This window comes from Cydia pomonella, chromosome 6 (genome assembly GCF_033807575.1).
Source record: "Cydia pomonella isolate Wapato2018A chromosome 6, ilCydPomo1, whole genome shotgun sequence".
In the NCBI taxonomy this organism is placed as follows: Eukaryota; Metazoa; Arthropoda; class Insecta; order Lepidoptera; family Tortricidae; genus Cydia; species Cydia pomonella.
In genome coordinates, this window is record NC_084708.1 from 10,710,903 (window position 1) to 10,732,201 (window position 21,299).

General features: G+C 35.5%; 1 protein-coding gene across 2 annotated transcripts in view; it reads right to left on the minus strand.

Moving 5' to 3' along the window:
- Window positions 1–19,123, minus strand: part of LOC133518928 (lachesin-like) — a 130,846-nt gene extending 111,723 nt beyond the window's left edge. The window contains exon 1 of one of the 2 annotated variants that reach the window (XM_061852719.1): window positions 18,586–19,123. In XM_061852719.1, coding sequence (XP_061708703.1) covers window positions 18,586–18,616 — 31 coding nt within the window. In that variant the 5' untranslated portion in view covers window positions 18,617–19,123. Of the gene's footprint in view, window positions 1–7,247; window positions 8,691–18,585 lie in introns of those variants that run through there. The other variant, XM_061852720.1, reaches the window with a different exon arrangement.
- Between the last annotated feature and the right edge of the window lie 2,176 nt (window positions 19,124–21,299).

Sequence of the window (21,299 nt, forward strand, 5' to 3'; positions counted from 1 at the left end):
AGTTCGGTCTCCCAGATATTTATATTAAACAGTATGTTCTGCAGTTGAAGAATACTGACCTAAAACTCCTGTAGACCATGTCATTAAGGTATAAATACAAATGCTATACCGACCAGCGACAATTTAACGACTGCACGTGCTGAGGAAAGTGAGTTAGGGTCGGGGTGTTCATCATGTGAACTTTCCCCGACTTTATTTATTCCCCGAGTCTTCCCCAGCTTAATGGCGCCTCAAGCGCTAATGTGTGGCTATAAATTAAACGATAATAAGTTGGGACAACAACACTGTCCGTTAATGACTGCCTTAAGCGCGTGATCCATTGGCGATAACTCGATCTCTAAAAGGGCACGGGTCGAAGTGAGTTTTGGTTTCGTCAAAAGTCAAACGTAATTTTTACACGATGAACATTTTTGCCAGTAATTGAGAAGGTAATGACAAGCTGAGTAGAATTTAATGTTTGGCTCATCTGCGATGGAACGCGGGCCTTATAGTTAGCGCCCGGCACGTACCATGGACACTTTAATAGGGATTGCTTTCTTAATTAATTCTGAAGATCTTCGTGTTGAAACCGATAGTGCGCTTGGTTATTAAATTTCGGGTAGATTATCTACTAACTAGTGAACAACTAAAAACCATAAACATATATTATATACAGGGCCCGTACATGTCATGCCGTTGACGGAAAATGACGTCTCGCTACATAGAGAATAATTTCAATTACTATGTTCACAATAATCAATCATTTGTCAAACTTTTTGATAAATGGTATAGATTCTTGACAATCAGTGCCGAAACATCGAACTGACTCGCATCTTATTGTCACTCAACTAAATAATAGATTGTTAGTTTAATAAATAATACACATTTTTGATTTTTAACAGTGTATTTTACGTAACAAGTATTTATTTTTCTATGCGTCAATTAGTTCAATAGTTATCGAAATTTGTAGTGTTATAAAAAAACTCCCTGTATGTTATAATACGTCATTTTTGCGTCAACGGCATGAAATGTACGGGCCCTTATTATATACAATGGATTTTTAAACTAAACGGTAACCTATGGATGTGTCAAAAAATTGTAATCCGATTTTTACTTGATCGAAAACGTTTTTTCAAATTTTTATTGTTTGCAAATATTAACTGTTGCCAAAAGTGGAATATGTTAGGTTAGAACTGCGACCTCCACGAAACCAACAGCTGCCAGAAAAGTGGGTTAGGGTTGGTTAGAACTTTTACTGCAGGTCCTAATTAGCAAATTAAAAACTTGCTTATTTTTAACTGCATGCCTTCACTTTGTTACACGCAATATAAAGTTTTATGTAAAGTTCATCGCAAAGACTTAGCAAAGATGAAATGATTTAAATCTTAATATTTAGAAACCTACATACATAACTTATTTGGAAAACGTTAGTTACTACGGAATTTGAAAAAGTTGAATTTTCAATCATTTGCGGATTAAACCTGCAATCAATTTAAACTTTGGGCTCTTAAAAATGTAAGTGTTGATACTTCTGGTAAATAATATTAAAGACAATAAAAACGATTTGCGGGGTTTTTAAAATCAAAATTAAGGTTTTCAAAGTTGAGAAAGGTAACCGAACAAAACAATTGCTGAATCGAACTTTTTGCATCGTTATTCGGTTAACCGTCTCAAAAATAATAATGAACAGAATTTTTAAGGCCTGTACCGATATATTTTTATTCATAACGAGTACTAATAATTTTATATACCATTGAACCTTGAAGGAACCCGCACAATGTGGTCAAATAAATCCGGGGTTGTTCCGGACACGGTCGGACGGGCGGATGTTTTGTCGAACCCCACAATTCTGTCCGCAGTAAACTCTGCCAACTTTTTAGGGTTCTGCAGACCATAAAATACGGTACGTATTATTCACATACGGCGTTCCGTTATCTAAGGGCAAGGTTGATATCGACGGTAGAAATGCAGAACTTTATAAGCGACACTTTGGTGGAAATTGAATTATATTTTCTATAGATAGACACTACAGATAGATAAGTAATTAGAATATACTTTATTGCACACTTCAATAAAAGATAAAAATGTAAAAATGAAAAACATAAAGAAAGACAACATGCGGTTTTATTACTATAGATAGTGTCATTCACGATGACGCGTGCTTTGACTCGTATTGTCATATTATTAAAGGTTAGATTTGACAAATCCGCGCGTCATCGTGGATGACACAAACTATGCAAACCGAGCTCTTTCATACATTTCACACAACCTTTGTGTTGCGTAATCTGGCTTATTCTGATTTCAATAACAAGTTTTCTTCATCCAGAAACGTCAATTTTGACACTGAAGTTCAGGTCCATAACTAATCCAGATTTGATTCATAACCTGTTATCAAAAACAGAATACGCCTGAGAAAAAGTGAAGTTACTAAAGTGGGCAGTGATGAGGTCCGGGTCCATCTTTTTTTCTTTTTTTTTTAATACCACGATGGGGGCAAACAAGCGTAAGGCCCGCCTGATGGTAAGCTGTCACCGTAGCCTATGGACGCCTGCAACACCAGAGGCATTACATTCGCATTCCCGCCCCTTTAAAAACCTGTACACTCCTTTATCCCTAATATACATTAATTAGTTCTAAAATCAGTTGCCATTACCGTTTTATCCCAGTGACGTAATGATAGAACTATTATACAATCTGTGGTAATGATTAATTGTCTAATGAAATGATTGCTCCCATACGGAATTTTCCTTAGCATTCTTACCAGAAAGATCAATACGAATTGTAACTATTGGATCGGAGTTTGATGTATTGGTTTTAGTATTAGATTACCTCTATTGGTTCTGCGCTCTTAGTTGCGGATATATAATTTACAAGCGTAAGAAAAAAAAACAAGCGCAGGAAATAGTAGAATTGGTAAAATAATTAATTAAAAATAAACCAAACTTTAGGTAAGTCAAGTCAAAATCAGCTATTTAGACTGGGAGGCCAATTAAAACAGTATGAGATTATAACATTAAAATTACATATGTCTAAATGATGTCTCTTGCCCGTGCGTGTTGCTCACATGTACGGAAAAGTACGAGCGAAATGCACGCATGATACTAATACAATTTAGATATCATTTTGATGTCACTATGTAAGTTCGAATTGGCCTCTGGATGTCTCGACTTTATCTCGATTTTTTTATATACTACGTTGGTGGCAAACTAGCACACGGCCCGCCTGGTGGTAAACAGTCTCCGTTGCCTATGTACGCCTGCAGCTCCAGATGAGTTACATGCGCGTTACCGATCCTAACACTCCGCAGCCTCGTTGAGCTCTGGCAACCTTACTCACCTTAAATATATAAGAAAAATTGTGTCGGTTTATGACGGTAATCTTACTTTTAATCATTAAGACGAGGACATAGGGACATGGCCAAATTGTAAAGGTTCATAGTGTGATGACTACGGAAACTTAAAAAGTACCTTTAAATAAATATACACAAATATACGACATATCTAAACATCATGTAAGGCGTCGATAATTAAAATTCTAAACAATATGAAATTATATCTGACAACTCGTTAAACATGTTACGAAAAATAGTTGGGCTGCTACGAGTTTCGGCGTAGCACACGTAGCGTTGCTTGATTATAAAAACGTTGCCCGTTGGCACGCGAGTTGGTACCAAACGGCCCGCTTCGAACTTTAAGATACGTCAAACATTTGCTAATGATACGATATGGATATATCTACATGTCAGTGTCAACACTGACGTTTCTTCAAACAAAAATATATCCGATCCATATCGTATCTATAGGAAAATTTTCAGGTATTTTAAAGTTCGAATCGGACCGTAGGCATCAGACTTGACAGGCTATCAGCCTATCAGAAACAAGTGTGGTCGTATTCGAACGAAATTCGACTTTATATTGAGCTTCTATAGTTTCGGTGTACGTTTAACACATGCACCGCTGAACGAATGAATTAATGAATAAAATCGTTTATTTACAATGAACATATGGTAACATAAGATCTTAATTTATATATATTGCTTCTCATTATACATTCAGTCTAGATATTTAAAATTAGAGATACGATCGCACGTCGTAGACGATGACATGGATTTCTCGGTATGTAGTGGAAATGCTTCGTAGAGGCAAAACGACGTGTCGTGATTAGCGCTGAATGGGTCAAGTGGGACTGGGCAGTATATATCTGCCACATGCACGCGGAAAGTGGGCCAAAATGGTTACTGAGTGGGACCCACGGAACACCGTAGACGGTGCAGGCCGACGTGCAGGCAGAACGAAAAAGAAGATGGCGGGACGGTTTGCATGCATTTTATACAAAATGGTGGCAATGGTATGAAAAATAAAAAACACCGGTCAAGTACGAGTTCGTTTTACTCGCGCACCGAGGGTTCCGTACAAACTTTGAATTATCTCGTATAACTATAAAGGCGAAAGACTTTTGATCAGAAGTAACTTAGTATTAAGTATAATTGTGTAGAGCGCCATCCATCGGCAAATTTTCTAACTAATTTGCGGGATGTAATGCACGTATGTTGGTTTTTCGAGGATAATTCTCTACCTATCTAGCTTAAGTACTCGAAATATTTAGCGTTGTGACAGACGGACGGACAGACGCCCAGAGTCGCACCATACCTTCCTTCCTTCCTTTCCTTCCTTTCCTTTCTGTTCCTTTTGTACATTTTTGGTACGGAACCCTAAAAATGTGGGTTGTTGGGTGGTGGTGATGGGTACTATCACTACCACCATTTTGATTTGATAATAAGATAGCAGTGCAGATTTGTTTCAAGTACCTATGGACACAGACATAATACACATGCCTATGAGTATTTACCCACTTTACGTATTTACGTGTGGCCCATTCCATGATACCATACATTTTTCAAAAGCGTGACAATACTTCTACTTAATTCATAATTTTTAGATTTAATCACAAATTTTTGCGCTAACTCAAAAGGTTAGGTCAAAATTGACAGATTGTTGTTTTCGGATAATATTCGGATGGCGACAGCAGCAGCTTTAGATACCGTTGCAAAAATTACTGCTGCATAAAAGTTGCGCTGACGTTGCTGCGATAGCAATGTATCGCGGTTCGAACGTTCAATTTATCAAGTATTTAGCCATCCCTACATATTACCCTTGATCTTATCAGCTAAATGTATATAACTATAAGTAGTTATTAAAAACATATTTTTTATGTGGTATGATAGTCAGCAAACTAGCACACGAGACGCCTGATGGGAAGCGGTCACCCTCGTCCATCGACATAAGCAACATCACAAGGTGCCACTTATGCATTGCCAACCCTTAAGAACCCTGAATACCCGCTTCTTGAAGAACCCCATGTCGTAACGCAAAGGAAATACCCCAGGAGGTAACTCATTCCACATTCTGCACGTTCTGGGAAGAAACGAGCGAGATGCCCGCTTATTCTTGGTGTGCCATATATCTAAGAAGTGGGAACGAGCTTTGCACCTTTGGCGGGGGTGCGGTAATAAAAGTGAGACGATGGCACCAGTTTAAAAAGTTCTTCGGAGCATTCCCCATTGTTGTTGTTAAAGCATGCATATAGATGGCCAACGTCTTTCCGAAGGCTAACAGATTCTGAGCCCTCAGTAAGTTCGGGATCGCCAACAATACGAACTGCCCGTCTTTGGATGGAGTCAATAGGGAGGAGCTGGTATTGTGCATTGTGCAGCGCTAGACCAGGGAGGAGAACAGTACTCCATATTCAGGTCAACCTGCGCATTACATAACAAAAGCCGGTGACCCGGTGTGAGGTACTTTTCGGCTTTAATAAGGATTAATTTCTCCTTTTACTTATCACGTAACTGTCGTACTATTCCTGATACAAACAAAAATCCAATAACCAGGAGAAATTTGGCACAGAAGTAGGTACCTATAGCGACAGGGGGAGGGAAAAAACGGTTTTAACTCTATACTCTAAGGGGTCTATTATTAAATAATTATTATAATAGTTTCAACACTTTATGAATAAGTTATAGGTTTCGGAAGTATAAAATTAGAGACGGCTTGAAAGCTCTATTCACGACAGTTAAAATTAGCCAGTAAATTGACAGTGTAGCATTAACTGTAACAGAAACTCAAATGTAACCTATAGGTATTAAATCTTAGCGCGTCCGCTGGCTGGCGCGGTTGCACGGAGCGGTGTGCGGGTTAGTGAAAAATAGTATGAGCAACGCTAACTGACGCGGACACGTGCAACGGATTTTACCTAAAATGGCACCCGCGTGCGTGCGCCCGCTTCGTGCACCCGCGCCAGCTAGCGGACGCCCTTATTGATATTCAATTTATTAGCAATTGGCGCAACAGATAAAACGTAACGCCCAATGAGACTTACCAAGAAAATCATTTTTAAATTTATAATTGGGTGAACGCAATTTCATTAAAATGTTTAAAGCCAGAAACGGAGCTGGAGGTATTCTGATATAATATTTCAAGCTTATAATTGGCTTGCCCGTATTTTACTACAATCGCTGTTTATTTTTCTGTTTAAAGTAAAATGATAATTGGAAACTAAAATACGTTTGACAGTAGGTTACTAAAACACAGTAGAATTTTAAAAGCAAGGATATTGCATTAATTTTATAAATTATCTGAAACTGACTGTACCTCACTTAAGTGGCGAAGAGTTTACACCATGACTAATTATTTTTTCGCTTTCATCTTCGACAAACTGGCAACATAAAGCGATTTCGACAATAGCCACGGCCTCTGTATAAAACAAAGGATCCCAAAAGGAAAATTAAGAGGGTTCAATGTAGACGTCATTGTCGTAATTCTCTTTGTTATGCTGACTTTGCCCTGGAAGTATTGGAGACGAATTTGGAGGGTCTCGTATAGAAATAAACCAACTGCGGATAATGATATATTTGCCATCCGGCTCGGATATTTGCTTATCAGAATTACTGGGTATTTTTGCTAGCTAATGATATTCGACTGGCGTTTAGGACATATATATGTTTTCAGCGACCGGAAAATTGAAATTGAATGTCAATAAAGTTTGCCCGTAATATTTTCCTCTTACGCATATATAATATCAGTATCGGTATAAAAAATATCAGTCAATCATTTACTGTATGAAATGAAGAAAGGAGAAGTCGAAATTAGTATTGAAAACTTTGCAAACATCCGAACGCCTATTATTTTTTGTAATTGAATAATAAATACAAAAGAATCAAAACTTCTTATTTTGCTAATTAAATCTACGACACTTTATTTACGAGTACTTACCTCGCACAGCTGACGTAGAAAGCTAAATATTTACTTTAGGCATTCACATTTCATCAAAAATCTTTCAAAACCGTATCCGACACTATCTAATATCCATTAACGTTCACTATTTTTTGTCCTCAACGTCCAACATCAACGTATCATATCAAAGTTGTTCATTCGGAAGAAAGTATTTGAGTTTGGAAACTTTTTGTTCGAGTATCGGATACGTCAGAGGAGCGTGGGCGGCATCGACGCGGCATGGGGCGTCCGTCCTGTACCGCGGGGCGCGTTGCACTGAGCTCTCGGGCTCTTGACAAGACAATCTTTGCCTGAATACTGTACATAGTGGCCCTCAACATAACAGCAACTTGTGTGCTTTCATACGGATAACGCCCGTAACGGGAGCTTTGTGTCGTCTGCTTGCCGAGTGTCGTGCCGCTAATTGGCGACGTTTAACGCCATAAATGGAATATCAATAGTAATCTGCGCTCAATAAAATTCAGAGACATCCAATTTATAATTTGTTCTTGAACGGGTCCCACAGTTTATACAGTCAAAGAGCACTCCTAGCAATTTCAAAGTTCACCATATTAATAAGTAGACCGGCGCTACCTACGTATATCAAAAAATAAGAAATAATGTTTTTTTATCATGGCAGGTACACACGTTTAATGGTTATGTTATGAAATATTATTCAGGATGGTAAAAGGACTATCTAAATATAAACAGAATGCGAAAGGAATTGTCTAATAATAATATTATATGAATTTTGGAAATGTAGGTAACGTGAAAAAGGAGTAAGTAATGTATTGGATAGAAAATGGAAAAGGAAGGAGGAAAAAGTATTAATAAATATTGTCGAAAATACAAATATGTTAGCAATGCAAATGTTTAGTAAAATGAAGAGAGATCATGTTAAGACACACTTTTAAAATATGCAAAAAATATGCTAGTGGCTCTGTGAGCTGTACCTTGCATTAAGCTTAGAAAATGTTATTTAAAGTGAAATAGACTGTTCGTTGAGTCGTTATCACAGTGAACTCACAATGGTCTTATGCGCCATAGATGCTATTGGCGCTTAAGTCCTTTAAACTAATTTCCGCAGTATGAAAACTTTCCAAAAATTGGATCGACAAAAAAACTATTTACTCATAGAATCCAATTCCAAAACTTCACGAGAATCGGTTAAGAATTGCGACCTGTAGAGAACATCCAGACATACGAAAGCAAAATGCCCGAGTTAAAACGGAACGAGTCAATAACGCATTATGATTCGGAAGAGTCGAAACATATCCGAATCATATATTAACTGCTAAAATCAAGATACCTTAACATTTCCCCGGTAATCGGGTAAAACCCATTGACCTATTATTACTATGTATAGAACCTGCACAGAGAACCAGTATTTTGCCCCATGAGTTGTTTTTGTTTTAAGAACAAACCATAGAACCGAGCGTGAATCTCGCAAACTGAACGCGTAAGCGCCATGATTTTTACGGCGCTTACGTTTTGGTCGGGTGGTACAGTACCCCTAGTGTAAATAATTTCGATTTCGAAACGTGACGTACGCGTTTGCGTTAAGTCTCATTTTGTATGGGTTTTTGAACAGCGCGCCAAGCGGGACGTTTTGGAAAGTCAAAAATCTCATACAAAATGACACTTAACGCAAACGCGTACGTCACGTTTCGCTGTCGAAAATATTTACACTAGGGGTACTGGTCGATTGCGACAGTTTCATTGTTTAGTATGGCTTCTCTATAGTAATAACAACTCCATGGTAAAAACCTGAATACGCTTTTTTGAATATTTCATTAATAAGAAACTTCTTAAATCCTTAACAAACCATGGATGAGAGTATAATAGTAGAATAAAGACAACTAAAAGCTGTTCTTGAGCACACTCATATTTTTAAGTAAAACTTGAAAGCAAGCTTAAGTACCTACAGATTGAAACAATATGTGTAGTGTAATTACCTTTCCAACGCTTACTAAAGGCAGCTGCAGTTAATTGCATTTCACACGAGAAACTATGTTATAACATTATATATCATCAAAAGGTACTTTGACTAGAGATTACATTTAAACCAAATAGTATTTTATACAATCGTGATATAATAGAGAGCTTTTCAGTCGGGGTACCGAGTTTAGGCAACGAAGCTTGCTGAGTTGCCTAAGTAAGGTACGAGATTGAAAAGCTTGAATAGCTTGATTATATCACTATTGTATTCAATACTTTTTCTACGAGTCATCTAAACTAATACTTTTATTTTAAATATAAAACCTAAATAATTAAAGAAAATTGATAAGTATCTCAGAAGATATAAACGCGGGACTCCCGCCCGCGCCCCGCGCCTCGTACCCGTTTAGTCATTTCTATGAGAGAGCGGCGGCACGTGATTGGTCAGTTGACTATAGCATATCGAAATGAATCTTATAGATGAGTGGGAACCCATACATGAAAAGTACGCAATTATAGTTTGGCATACGAAATCTTAATTCAACTATTACAGTCGATGAGTAGAAAAACATTCTTAAAGATTTGAACTTGTGAATTGATGTCAATATGATCTAATTTTCACGTTACATGCCCGTACCCACTGTACGTGTTTTTAAAATCGGTACTTATATGTCGCTATAAATATGTATTACGTTTTTAAGATTGGCAATAGAAGATTGTGCCACAAGGGAGCATAATGTCATATTTACAGCGAGGGCGTATATTCTTTAATAGCATCCCGAGACTAGCGAGAGATTCTAAAACAGAATCCCAAGCTTAGTGAGGGATTCAAGTGTTTACTACTACATATTGCTTTTCACATTAGCTATGAGGACATTATTATGTTTTAAAATATTATTTAATCTAAAAATATAATATATAGTTATAAAAAAAAGGAAAACACCTATTATTTAGAGATAGTGTCCTAGAACAGAAAAGTATCACTTTGATCCCCCCTAGCAGGGAAGAAATGTGCCACTTTGATCCCTCTTAGCAGGAAAGAAAAAGCCCTTTTCCGGACAGGTGATGTAATAAAATAACTCGCTTGAAAGTGCCTCTTGGATTCTCTTGAATCTATTTCTTTCACAAAATCCTGAATAAACACGCGCAGTTACTGATGTAAAATAGCTGTGTACAAATAAATTGGCTTCAAATAGCCGAATCAACATAATTATGCAAAAGTATTGGAAAAAAAACTTTGGAATGCAAAAGGGACCCTTTCTTTAAAATACGTTTATTTCCCGGGAGCGTATATAAAAACAGGCAAATCACAAAACAAGATAACATTCGCTAGGTCTTCCACTGCGGGAATCTCATTTTCAATATGTTTTTTATAACTTTCAGCGAGGAAATGAGGTGCTGCTCCCGGGCGTTCGCGGCGGCATTGTCATCATAAACCAACCGAGGCCTTCTCCATAAATCGGCTACAAATGTATCTTTATACGCATTACGCTATAACTGAAAGGATTCTTTTTTGTCGAACAATACCTTTTAATTTAACAAACAATTCGCATTCTCAATATTGTTTTTTTTTTTAAGTTTCGCTTCTTTACGCTCTTTAATCTTTTACTTGAATACACACTTTTCTAAATTCTTATTTCTCACGATCAGTACCCCTAGTGTAAATAAATTCGATTTCGAAACGTGACGTACGCGTTTGCGTTTAGTCTCATTTTGTATGTGATTTAGAAAGAGCGCGCCAAGCGGGACGTTTTGGAAACTCAAAATCCTATACAAAATGACACTTAACGCAAACGCGTTCGTCACGTTATGATGTCGATAAAACTTACACTAGGGGTACTGATACAGGTTTTGATTCAAGGCTATAAACTTTTTTCTGCATTTATAAGTTCATTACATACCTTAATATTCCGATTTTAAAATTAATTTCGTCAGGCAGCATGATATTATACGATCTTAGTAACTTTTTGTTCCCGACAACAAAGAAGGATGCAGTCGTTTCGCTCATTTTTCGCCAGTCTCAACATAATAACCTCTTGTTGACTACGCTGGCCCGCACGGCCCCAAGCACTCCACAAGCAATAAGACGTAATAAATGCTCAGAACCAAAGGAATAAAAAACGAATATAATAAGTAGATAACGTTCAGAGCACTGGCGAGCTCAATATCTCTTGGTAATAATCGGGCAGTGTATGAAACGGATTTAAGCATCTTTGATGGTCGTTATACAGGCAATAATCAAATTTGCTACATAACATACATTATGTTGTTTGTCGAAGCAAAAATAGTGCTAATACTGACAAGAATTTTAAAAATGTTGGTGGCCGCGTGGGCTTATAACTAGGTTTGTACACTGAGTGTCGTGGAACTTATTTTTTTATTTTATATTTTATTTAGAATACAAACAGCCTTTTACAAATATTTCTAATATAAATGAACTAAAAATAGGCCTATAGCTTCCTACGTTACTAAGAAAACTATTACATAGATATGTAAATTACGCAATTATAAATTACCGGTTTAGTTATACACTACAAACTACAAGCAAGTAAAGTAACAAAACTATGCAAAATATGACTAGAACTATTTAATTTTATAAATTTGCCAAACTTTGTTCTTGAACACGGACAAAATATGGACAAAAATATTTATATCGTAAAGAGATTCATTATACAAATTAAAAGTGCGCCTAAAGAAAGAATTTTTTGCATACTGTGTGCCACAGGAGGAAATAGAAAATGTAGGTTTATATGTAAGGTTATGTACGAAATATTAGGTATGCGATAATTTACCAGTTTCTCTTAGGTAAAACAAGACATTGTAGAAAAACTAGGCTGATCCCAATAAGTTATAGTATTCGCTCTGGGTTGGAAAGATAGATGATAAAACAAGTGCTAAGCCAAAGTCAAATGAAACATTTAAATAAATAAATAATGATATAATTTATATATTAAATAATTTTTGTACCTACAATATTTATGTTTGAAATTTAATTTTTGTTTATACATATAAGACAATGTCTTTCATTTTAAATTAAAAATTACTACTTAATACAGAATTTTATCATAACTGAGACATAAAAGACAGCTTATACTCAAAGTACATAGGTATTTATAAATGTTACAATATGTACAATACAATAATATATATCAACACAAAAATAAATGAATTAAATCATATAAATAAGTACTTTAGAATATTACACAAACTGATTAAGCTCCTAGTAAGCTCAACATAGAGTATAAAGAAAAAACAATAACAATATTGTTCCTTTAAAATTACTCCAACGATACCTGTAAGGGCCTTATCATACTGGTGATTTGCGAGCGAGTTGAAAGCGAGGCGAGCGCGCAGCGCAGAATGTTTGGTATACCTACTAGTTTTAGGTACATGTTAACAGAGGTAGGTATGTGGTAATTTCTATAGTACCTAACTACCTATACAATAATCGCTGTAAATCTAATATAATTAATATATTTTATTTCGTACAGTAAATTGTTTACTTAAACGCTTACTATTATTTTCTATTAATTGGTCTAACCGTAATATGGTGCTGAAGAGAAACTCGAAGGATTTATGATCACCCCACACTAGCGTCTTTTGAGCGACGGCGTCTTGTCAGCGATATCGAAAATGGCGTCGCTGCGCAGTTGCGCCAACGTTGCGTCGAACAGCAGCCATGTAGTTGCCTAGATGCCGATGCTTGGTGCAGGGTGGCCCTAATAGTCTTTTTCAAACGCGAAGGGTAGGGTGACATTTAATTTTTTTTCATTCCATGCCATTAACGTTTCAGACCAATCCTTATTTAACAAAAAAAAACCAATAGGCTAAAAAAACATGTCTTCGAAGCTTAGAATATCTCATTATAATAGACACAAATCACCAAAATATATATTATTATGTTTTAAAAATAGAAAGATAAATTCTAATATTGTTGAGTTTCATTATGTAAAACGGAACTCAATTGCAATAGAGTTTGACTCTACTTATCGAACGAATCAATTCCGCTCTTGTCAAAATCGTTTCAGTCGAGTGTATGAAGGTATGTTTACTTAAAAATATAAATCATCATCAATAGAATCGATTATATGGCCTTTGCAGATTTAGTCGAGGACCATAAAAAAACCGTTTTTAATTTGCATTGTCACAACTCCACAATTGCTTTTTGACATGTGTGAGCCTATCCTTCGAGTTTGAAAAAGGTTATAAACAGCGAAGACAATTCAATTGGTTCAACATAACGTGCCTGGGAAAAACAAGTATGGGTTTGGGGAAAATTTGGCTCAAGACTTCTTTTGGGTGTGCGTAACATATACTAGAAAACGCTTCATTTTTATCTCGTCCTTCTATAAATAATTCAAATAAGATATATTGTTTGCTATAATTAAAATTATCCACTTAAGACTGTCCTTTATACATCGATTCTGTGATAAAGGACTATAACTCACACACCACATAAACCACGTATTTAATATTTGTTATTACATTTTGTACTCAATCAAAAATTTGAATTTGTGTCATATCATAAACATGAGTTTGCAATGAATAAATAATTTTCAAGTTGGTTGCACGGCGGAGTGATTCTTCGTAGCTTCATTCCGAGCTAGCTGGATTATCCATATTATCCTAAAATCTCCGAACGGCAGCTTGCACGCTACAATGATCTCAGTTCATACAAAATTAGCTACTTCAATTTTAGATTGTTACTTTTGTCCTAGATTAATGTCGAGTAATTGCGTCGTAAGGTTTACTGTGCAAGCAATGCTTAGTGCGTTTTATTAAAATGTCTTCAAATCAGAAGTCTTTTCTTGGTCTGGCGGTTTTCATTCAATTAAAAAAAAAAATAGTTGAATTACAACTGGTACTTAGATAAAATATAGAAGAAGTTAGCAGATACTAATCTTAACGGTGATTTGATGACTAAATTTTTGGAATGCATTGAGGGGGAAGGCAACCTTACTTGTAGAAAAACTTATACCGATATAAAAATTATAACCATAAAATAAAGTCTCACGTTAGTTTAGACAACTCACCTTGCTTGGATCTATCCATAACCCACGAGATCCTTGATCTTTTTATTCCGGTAAGATAATAAACTTACTTTCTATGTTTTCTTTTAAATCCTTTAAATGCAGAATGTGAGGCTGCGTTACCAAATTAGTTAACATTTAAAGAAAAACTTATGGCCTATTTCCGCATCATTTACAAGTATTTTCAATACAAATAATATAAAACTCACAAACCTCAGAATCCTACGACGACTATTTTAAATTTCCATCAAAATAACTGTTACATAAAAGTGGATATCTTCCGAGTCTTTAAATGATACACTGGAAATCCCGGAAAATTATTAGGTATTGTTTTGTTACTTTCGAACGAATACTTATATATTTTGTGTTCAATATTGTGTTTATTTTAGGGAAATAATACACACGGCGACTTTTTGCAGCGATTCAGTAGCGATGCAGCCGCGATACAGTGTTGACACAGTCGCGATGCTATCGCTGGTCATATATCATATACCCTCGTACAAGAGTACATGATCCTGCATCGCTACTATCAAGCTACTAAATCGCTGCAAACAGTCGCAATAAGCTACCTCCCTTAGAATATGGATTGCAGAAAAAGGAGCAAAATCTCTATGTATGAAAAGTGTTCATCAAAAAAAAATGAATAGGTGGCGCCACAATACACGGAAATGAAATGTCATAGAACTAGTACTTTATATAGAACATATACGCAATGCGAAAAATTAGAAATATGTTTAACAATCATTCATTTAGTTCTTTCTTTATAATACATAGTTTTACATGTCAATCAAATTATTTCATATTTAAAACTATAGCTAAGTTACATAATACGAGTATAACATCAGTCTATTATAATATTAGGTATAACATATGTCAAGTGGGTACAATTGTTATTCAGTTTCTTTTATTTTTATTTACCTATAGCATTCGCTGTTTACAGTACTTATAATTATATCAAATAAGGCAAGTTAAATTAATATATTATATTTCTAGTTTGGGATTGTGAACCAGTTCAGGACAACATGCCAAAAACAACCTCGTAATTAAGGCGCGTAAACTTGTAAGGACAACAACACAAGTTCTAAAGACACGTGTAATGGCAGTTGAGTTAGCAAGTAAATATCATACATATAATAATAAAACATGATCGGCACTAATCACTAACATATTATAAAACAAATTCCCCGCCACGTCTGTCTGTATGTTCACGATAAACTCAAAAACTACTGGACGGATTTTCATGCGGTTTTCACCTGTCAATATAGGCATTTTTGAGAAAGGCTTAGGATAATAAATTTTTGCGGTCGCTATTAACCATCTAAAGAATTACCCATAAGTTTACAGCCGTCGAAAAATTAGGTCGCAACATTACCGTTCGCAGCCAGTGTCGAAATCCAGGTAGCTACGAGTACTATTATATTAGCACGTGAATCCTAACACCAGGGCGGAGCGTTAAGGTGAAACGGTTTCAGGATTTTTTGCCAGTTAAATGGAAGTTCTTTGTACGGATATTCCGAGTGGACGAACGCGTACGACTAGAAATCGGATTAGCAATATCGAGCATAGAACACGGATATATATATATAGACACCGCACCGTTGTCGTTGACGGAGGTTTCACCCTCAAACCGTAGCATCTAAAGGTCGCGTAGGCACCTAATACGGATTGATAAATAGCAAAGTAGATGGATGCAAATTACTCAAAATCTTTTGCTTTCGGATTTTGCAAAAGCTCTTGACGTAGAACAGTTAAGTAGTGACAGCCTAGTAAATTCGTCAAAGTAACGTGTCTCCTTCCACAATATGTCTTACATTATTTATTTCATATATGCTACGATAGCCAACGTGACACTTGGCTACGAGTAATTATTTTCAGTATATCAATCATCCCACTACGCATAGAAATCTGAAGAACGTTGGAAAATGAATTTGAATAGGTATTTATTGCGCGATAACTTGAATGAGTTTAAAAAAAAAACTAAAGGTTCCTGCGTCGTAGTTTTTTTTCTTTTTTACATATTTCTAATAAAATTTGTAATTTAATGCTAATTTAAATGAATAAAGAAAGAACCGATTTAAAATAGGTACATGTTACAAGCACGAGTGCGTTTCGATTTAAATCGTCTTCTTTGCGACGTCTATTTATATACACATCTGTGAACATACAACACTGCTAGAATCGCCGGAGCATTATCTTTCGCTGCTGGCTTTCGCGGCACGAAAGAACAAGAAATGAAATAGAATAAGTTAAAGTCAAATTGCTTGCTCGGTGAGTTAAATCGTTTTATAACGGGGTTTATTTTTTATTTTAAGCAACAAAAATAACAATTCAAACTTGTATTCTAAAATTAAACAATAAAAGCCACCATCCAGTGGCATTCATTTTGGATAGGTAATGAGCATGCTAACAGTATATGTACACGGTCTGCAAAAGACAAGAATCAAGACATGTTACAAAATTGGTCTATAGACAATATTAATCCTACCAAAAACATTTTCATGTAAAATGTTGCCAAGACGAAACCATAAAGCTCGCACTGTCAAAAAGTTATCAGATCTCATGTTGAGCCAAACTTTAACTCTGCAAGCGCTAACTTTACTTCACAAACTCTACACCTTAGTCAAAATATGTGGCTTGGCCGTTTCGTTACTACAAGAACTATATAACTATACACCAAGTAATGATCAGTGAATACATGTTTCATCTTCCGCCCATGTAACGGTAGCGAAACGGCTAAGCCACATATTTTGTTGGACTAAGGTTTAAGGTGTAAGGTGTAGGGAGGATCGCGCAGCCAAGGAAGCGTACTTGGGGCGACCAACCGGCCGTCGACCGATTGGGCGCCCCAGGTACCGCTGGTGTGATGTCGTGGAGGCGGACCTGCGTCGGCTGAATGCTAATTCATGGCAGGAAACCGCGCTGGATCGGGACAGGTGGCGTTCTCTCGTTTCGGAGGCCAAGATTCTTTTTGGATCGCTGAGCCAAAGCAGTAAGTTAGTTATTATGTTAAGGTGTAGAGTTTGTGAAGTTAGGGCTTGTAGAGTTAAAAGCTTGGCTCTACATGAGATCTGAAAACTTTTACACATTGCAAGCCTTATGGTTTCGTCTTGGCAACATTTTACATGAAAATGTTTTTGGTGGGATTTCACTTCTTTTTGTAAGTTGCTTATGACAATCTACCATCCCCTAATTTAAAGGGTGGAGGGTGAACGTGAACTTGAAGTAGTATACTAGAATATAACCGAAATTTACTTTGAAACTCATTGAATTGTTTATAGTATTAATTAGGTGTACAAGTCACATACGTTTTGCATATTCAACGATTCAATGTTCGCAAGATACCCTCGTAATACCCATTGTATAACTTTTTTTTGTAATCTCTTTCATGTTGCTATGTACATCGATTGCCAAAAGATTAACTATAATACCTTTGAGGATCAATATTCAACGCATCGTCATTTAGGAGATTGCTATGTCTGTCTTAATCCAGTACAGTTTTATAGAGTGCTTATGATCTAGCTATTATATATGATGACAGCTGTCACTCACGCGTTAACACTCTTATCATACTCTCACAAATAAAAATAGAAAAACAAAGTGAATACTCCTCAAAGTCATATAATATTTAAAAAATGTAGAGAAACATTGGTGTCAGTAAAAAGTGACCACTCTAAATCTGTGAAATCAGCTCAGAAATTGGCTCCAAACTAGCGGACCAGCAAAGGATGATTGACGATATTTCTAACGTCAAAGTGACATTTGGTGCCTGAATCGAGTTGCTTCTGTCAATTATACGACATACAATCGATATCTAAATTAGAACTTATCTAAACCAGAACTTATCGTTATCGTATATCATTCTTCGAATCGGGCCGTAAGTAGTAAAACTCAACACCTGGAATTACTTTTGGCTAGTGATCTCCAGTGCTACAGTGGTCGGTGGTATGTCACACTGTGTTATTGTGTACACTGGTTAAAATTACAAGAAATAAGTAACATAGCATAACTTTTACACCTTTTCAACTTGCCTCCTGTTTCTACAGGCAATCAATGGAACATGGGATGGTTCTGCTATATATGTTAAACAAAACATACCGTTTAAAGAACGAAATGACAATTTTTTAATTTATCCTTCGAACAATTGTGAAGTATTTTTTATTAAAATGACTCATCTAAATATTGTTATTATTTGTATATACCACTCCAATTTAAGTAATTAGCAAGTATTTTTGAATTAATTCGTAAATTTACTACAAAAACTAGTCAATGAAGACAAATTGGTAATTGTTACAGGTTTTTAATATAGACTACCTGGTTGAGCCATTATGGACTTAATTCGATCCTATTCATTTACACAACTAATTACTCACCCAACTCTTCAAGTAGGCTCGTCGGCAACATCTCGACCACGTTTACACAAGTAACTTAACACAATCTCATGAAATTGACACAAATATTCTGTGTTACGTTTGATCGTGCGTGTCTGATCATTACGCACAAAACATAACTATTCATGTACACTCCTTTCCTGATAGTGGCACTGTCTCACGAAGTTTTCCAAAACCCAAACTTGAAATATTCAAGAGCTTTGTTGAGTCAGTGGAGGCCACTCACAAATACCTAAAAATATAACCCCATATCATACTTAACATCAATAATAAACATTATAAATAACACTAACACGACTTGTTTTCCATACAAAAAGCAACCTAATGTAAGCACTAAGCGGATTTGGCTTTGGGTGACGGATGAAATCCTTGTACAAAAACAGTTACTCACACAACAATCCAGTAATTTTATACATTAGCGTTTGCGTCAAATCTGGTAGTTCTGATTTTTTGCAGGCTTGTTTATGATGATGGCCCAATGAATAATCCGTTTAAGACCTCGAGCGCCTTTGTCAAAAATCGAGGAAACCGCCAAAATTTCGTGTTTTTTTTTTTGATGTGGGCGATTATAAGCCTAAATAACTACCTAGTTTTTGATTGTACTTTCTCAAGGCGTTTGAGAGTTGGGTGTATTGGGGACGGGGTGGGAGGAGGTTACCCAAACTGCCCAGGACCAGAGTCAGTGGAAGAAAATGGTTCGAGCCCTATACCCCAACAGGGGGTAACAGGATGGAAAGAAGAATAAGAACATACACCTATTTCCAATAAAGACATTTCAAAGTATTATACAAAAATATGTAGGAATCGACATGTTATCGATTTGCGAAATCCAACAAAACGGTACCTATAGCAGGGCCAGGTATCTATAATAAACTACCCGACAACATTAAATTGGAAATGATCTGACATTCTACACTCAATTAAAAAAAATGGCTGACTACAAATGCCTTTTATGACATGTCAGAATATTATAATAAAGATTTTATTTTAATTTAATTTTTAATTTGAATTTTTGGATATTTTAATTGTATTGATTATTTTTATATTGCTTTATTTAATTTCACTTTAATTTGATGATTATATTTTAATGAATTGTAATTCAATTGACATCGACCTAATTATATGAATTAGCCTTTTGACATGTAAATTTTGTAATTTTATCAATAAAGGAATATGAATATTATGTATCTTGTGTGGCTGTATCATATTAATTTACTCATAGGTGGAACAAAGAAGTTTAACTACAAACTTCTATTAAAAAAACGCGTTCAATAGATTACTTAGCATTCACAACTATTTCCCTTTAATCTTTATGAAAAATTAACTATGAGTTAACTAAATTAATCAAAAAACCCCGTTATTAATGTTGGAAATAAGGGTTGGCAAGACTAGATAGTTTCGATAGAGATACCGTAGGGAACACTAACTTCACCAATGGGTACCCAACTTTGTCCAAGTAAAATATTAAAATAATATTTTTATCAAGACGAGATATCCATTGGATCTACAATTAATAAATAGGACGGTGTAAAATAAGTCTTAAAGTAAAACTACTCGATAAATATTATTTCAAATCCTTAATGTTGAATTAGGTTTAAACACCATGATTAAAGTTATGCTGAAATTGTGATTTAATGCTAGTTAAAGCGAATGTGCTAAATGCGAAGAGGGGACGTATTTTTGCCAGCCCTTACTTTCAATGAACTGCAACATAGCATAACATTATAATGAGGTTTATACATAAAACTTCTTAGCAAAGTAAGTAAATAATGAATCTGCAAACCTTACGTCATATTGTTTTTGTTATATGTAACGACTATCAATCAATACACATTACTCGCACAAGGGGCTTTAGCTAAGTTTTCTACCTATATATTTACTTAACTATAAACATAAACTTACTCGTAGTATATTCTACATAATCGTATTTTTTCTACTATGCCGTATTCAATAGACAGTAGCTAGACCGCAATAATTGACTTCTCCACTGCTGCTGCAGTGCCTTAGGCGGAAAACCCAGCAATATTTTAAACATCTATTTCGCTAACCGTAGTTTTATAAAGAATTGCAAGAACGAAGCAAATGTACGTTTTGCAGTTGTTGCATGAAAAGATGGCAGTAGACATAAAGATTATTTTTTGAATATTTTTTTGCTGGTTTTGACTGATTACCAGATATTGTAAAATATAACGTCAATAAAAAACATTTTACTGCCAAAAATAGTAAATGCTCACCAAAATTAAAACTCCATTTTAATATTAAACCAAATTGTTTACATTTTGCTATCCTATTAAAGTAAATAGCACCAAAATAATTATTGTTAGCCCAAAAATAATAAATGACTACCAAAGTTCTAACCATATTTTAATTAATAAAATGTTATGCAAATATTTAACATCTTGTTATCATATTAAATGAATGAATCCACTTTCCTGATTGCAGTTTGGTTCTGTACAGTTCAGTTACAGTTCTATCCTAACCTAAAAGTGGGTACTTTTCTGACAACAGTTCACTTTTCTGATAACAGTAACCCACTTTTCTTATAGCAGTTCGATTCTGTGAGGATCTCAGTTCTAACTTATTTACTCGAATATAGCTCATTAATATGCTCGCTAAGATGTGGTGATCATTAATTATATTTTGGTGATCATTGACTATATTTGGTGATCATGAATTTTATTTGGTGATCATTGCTA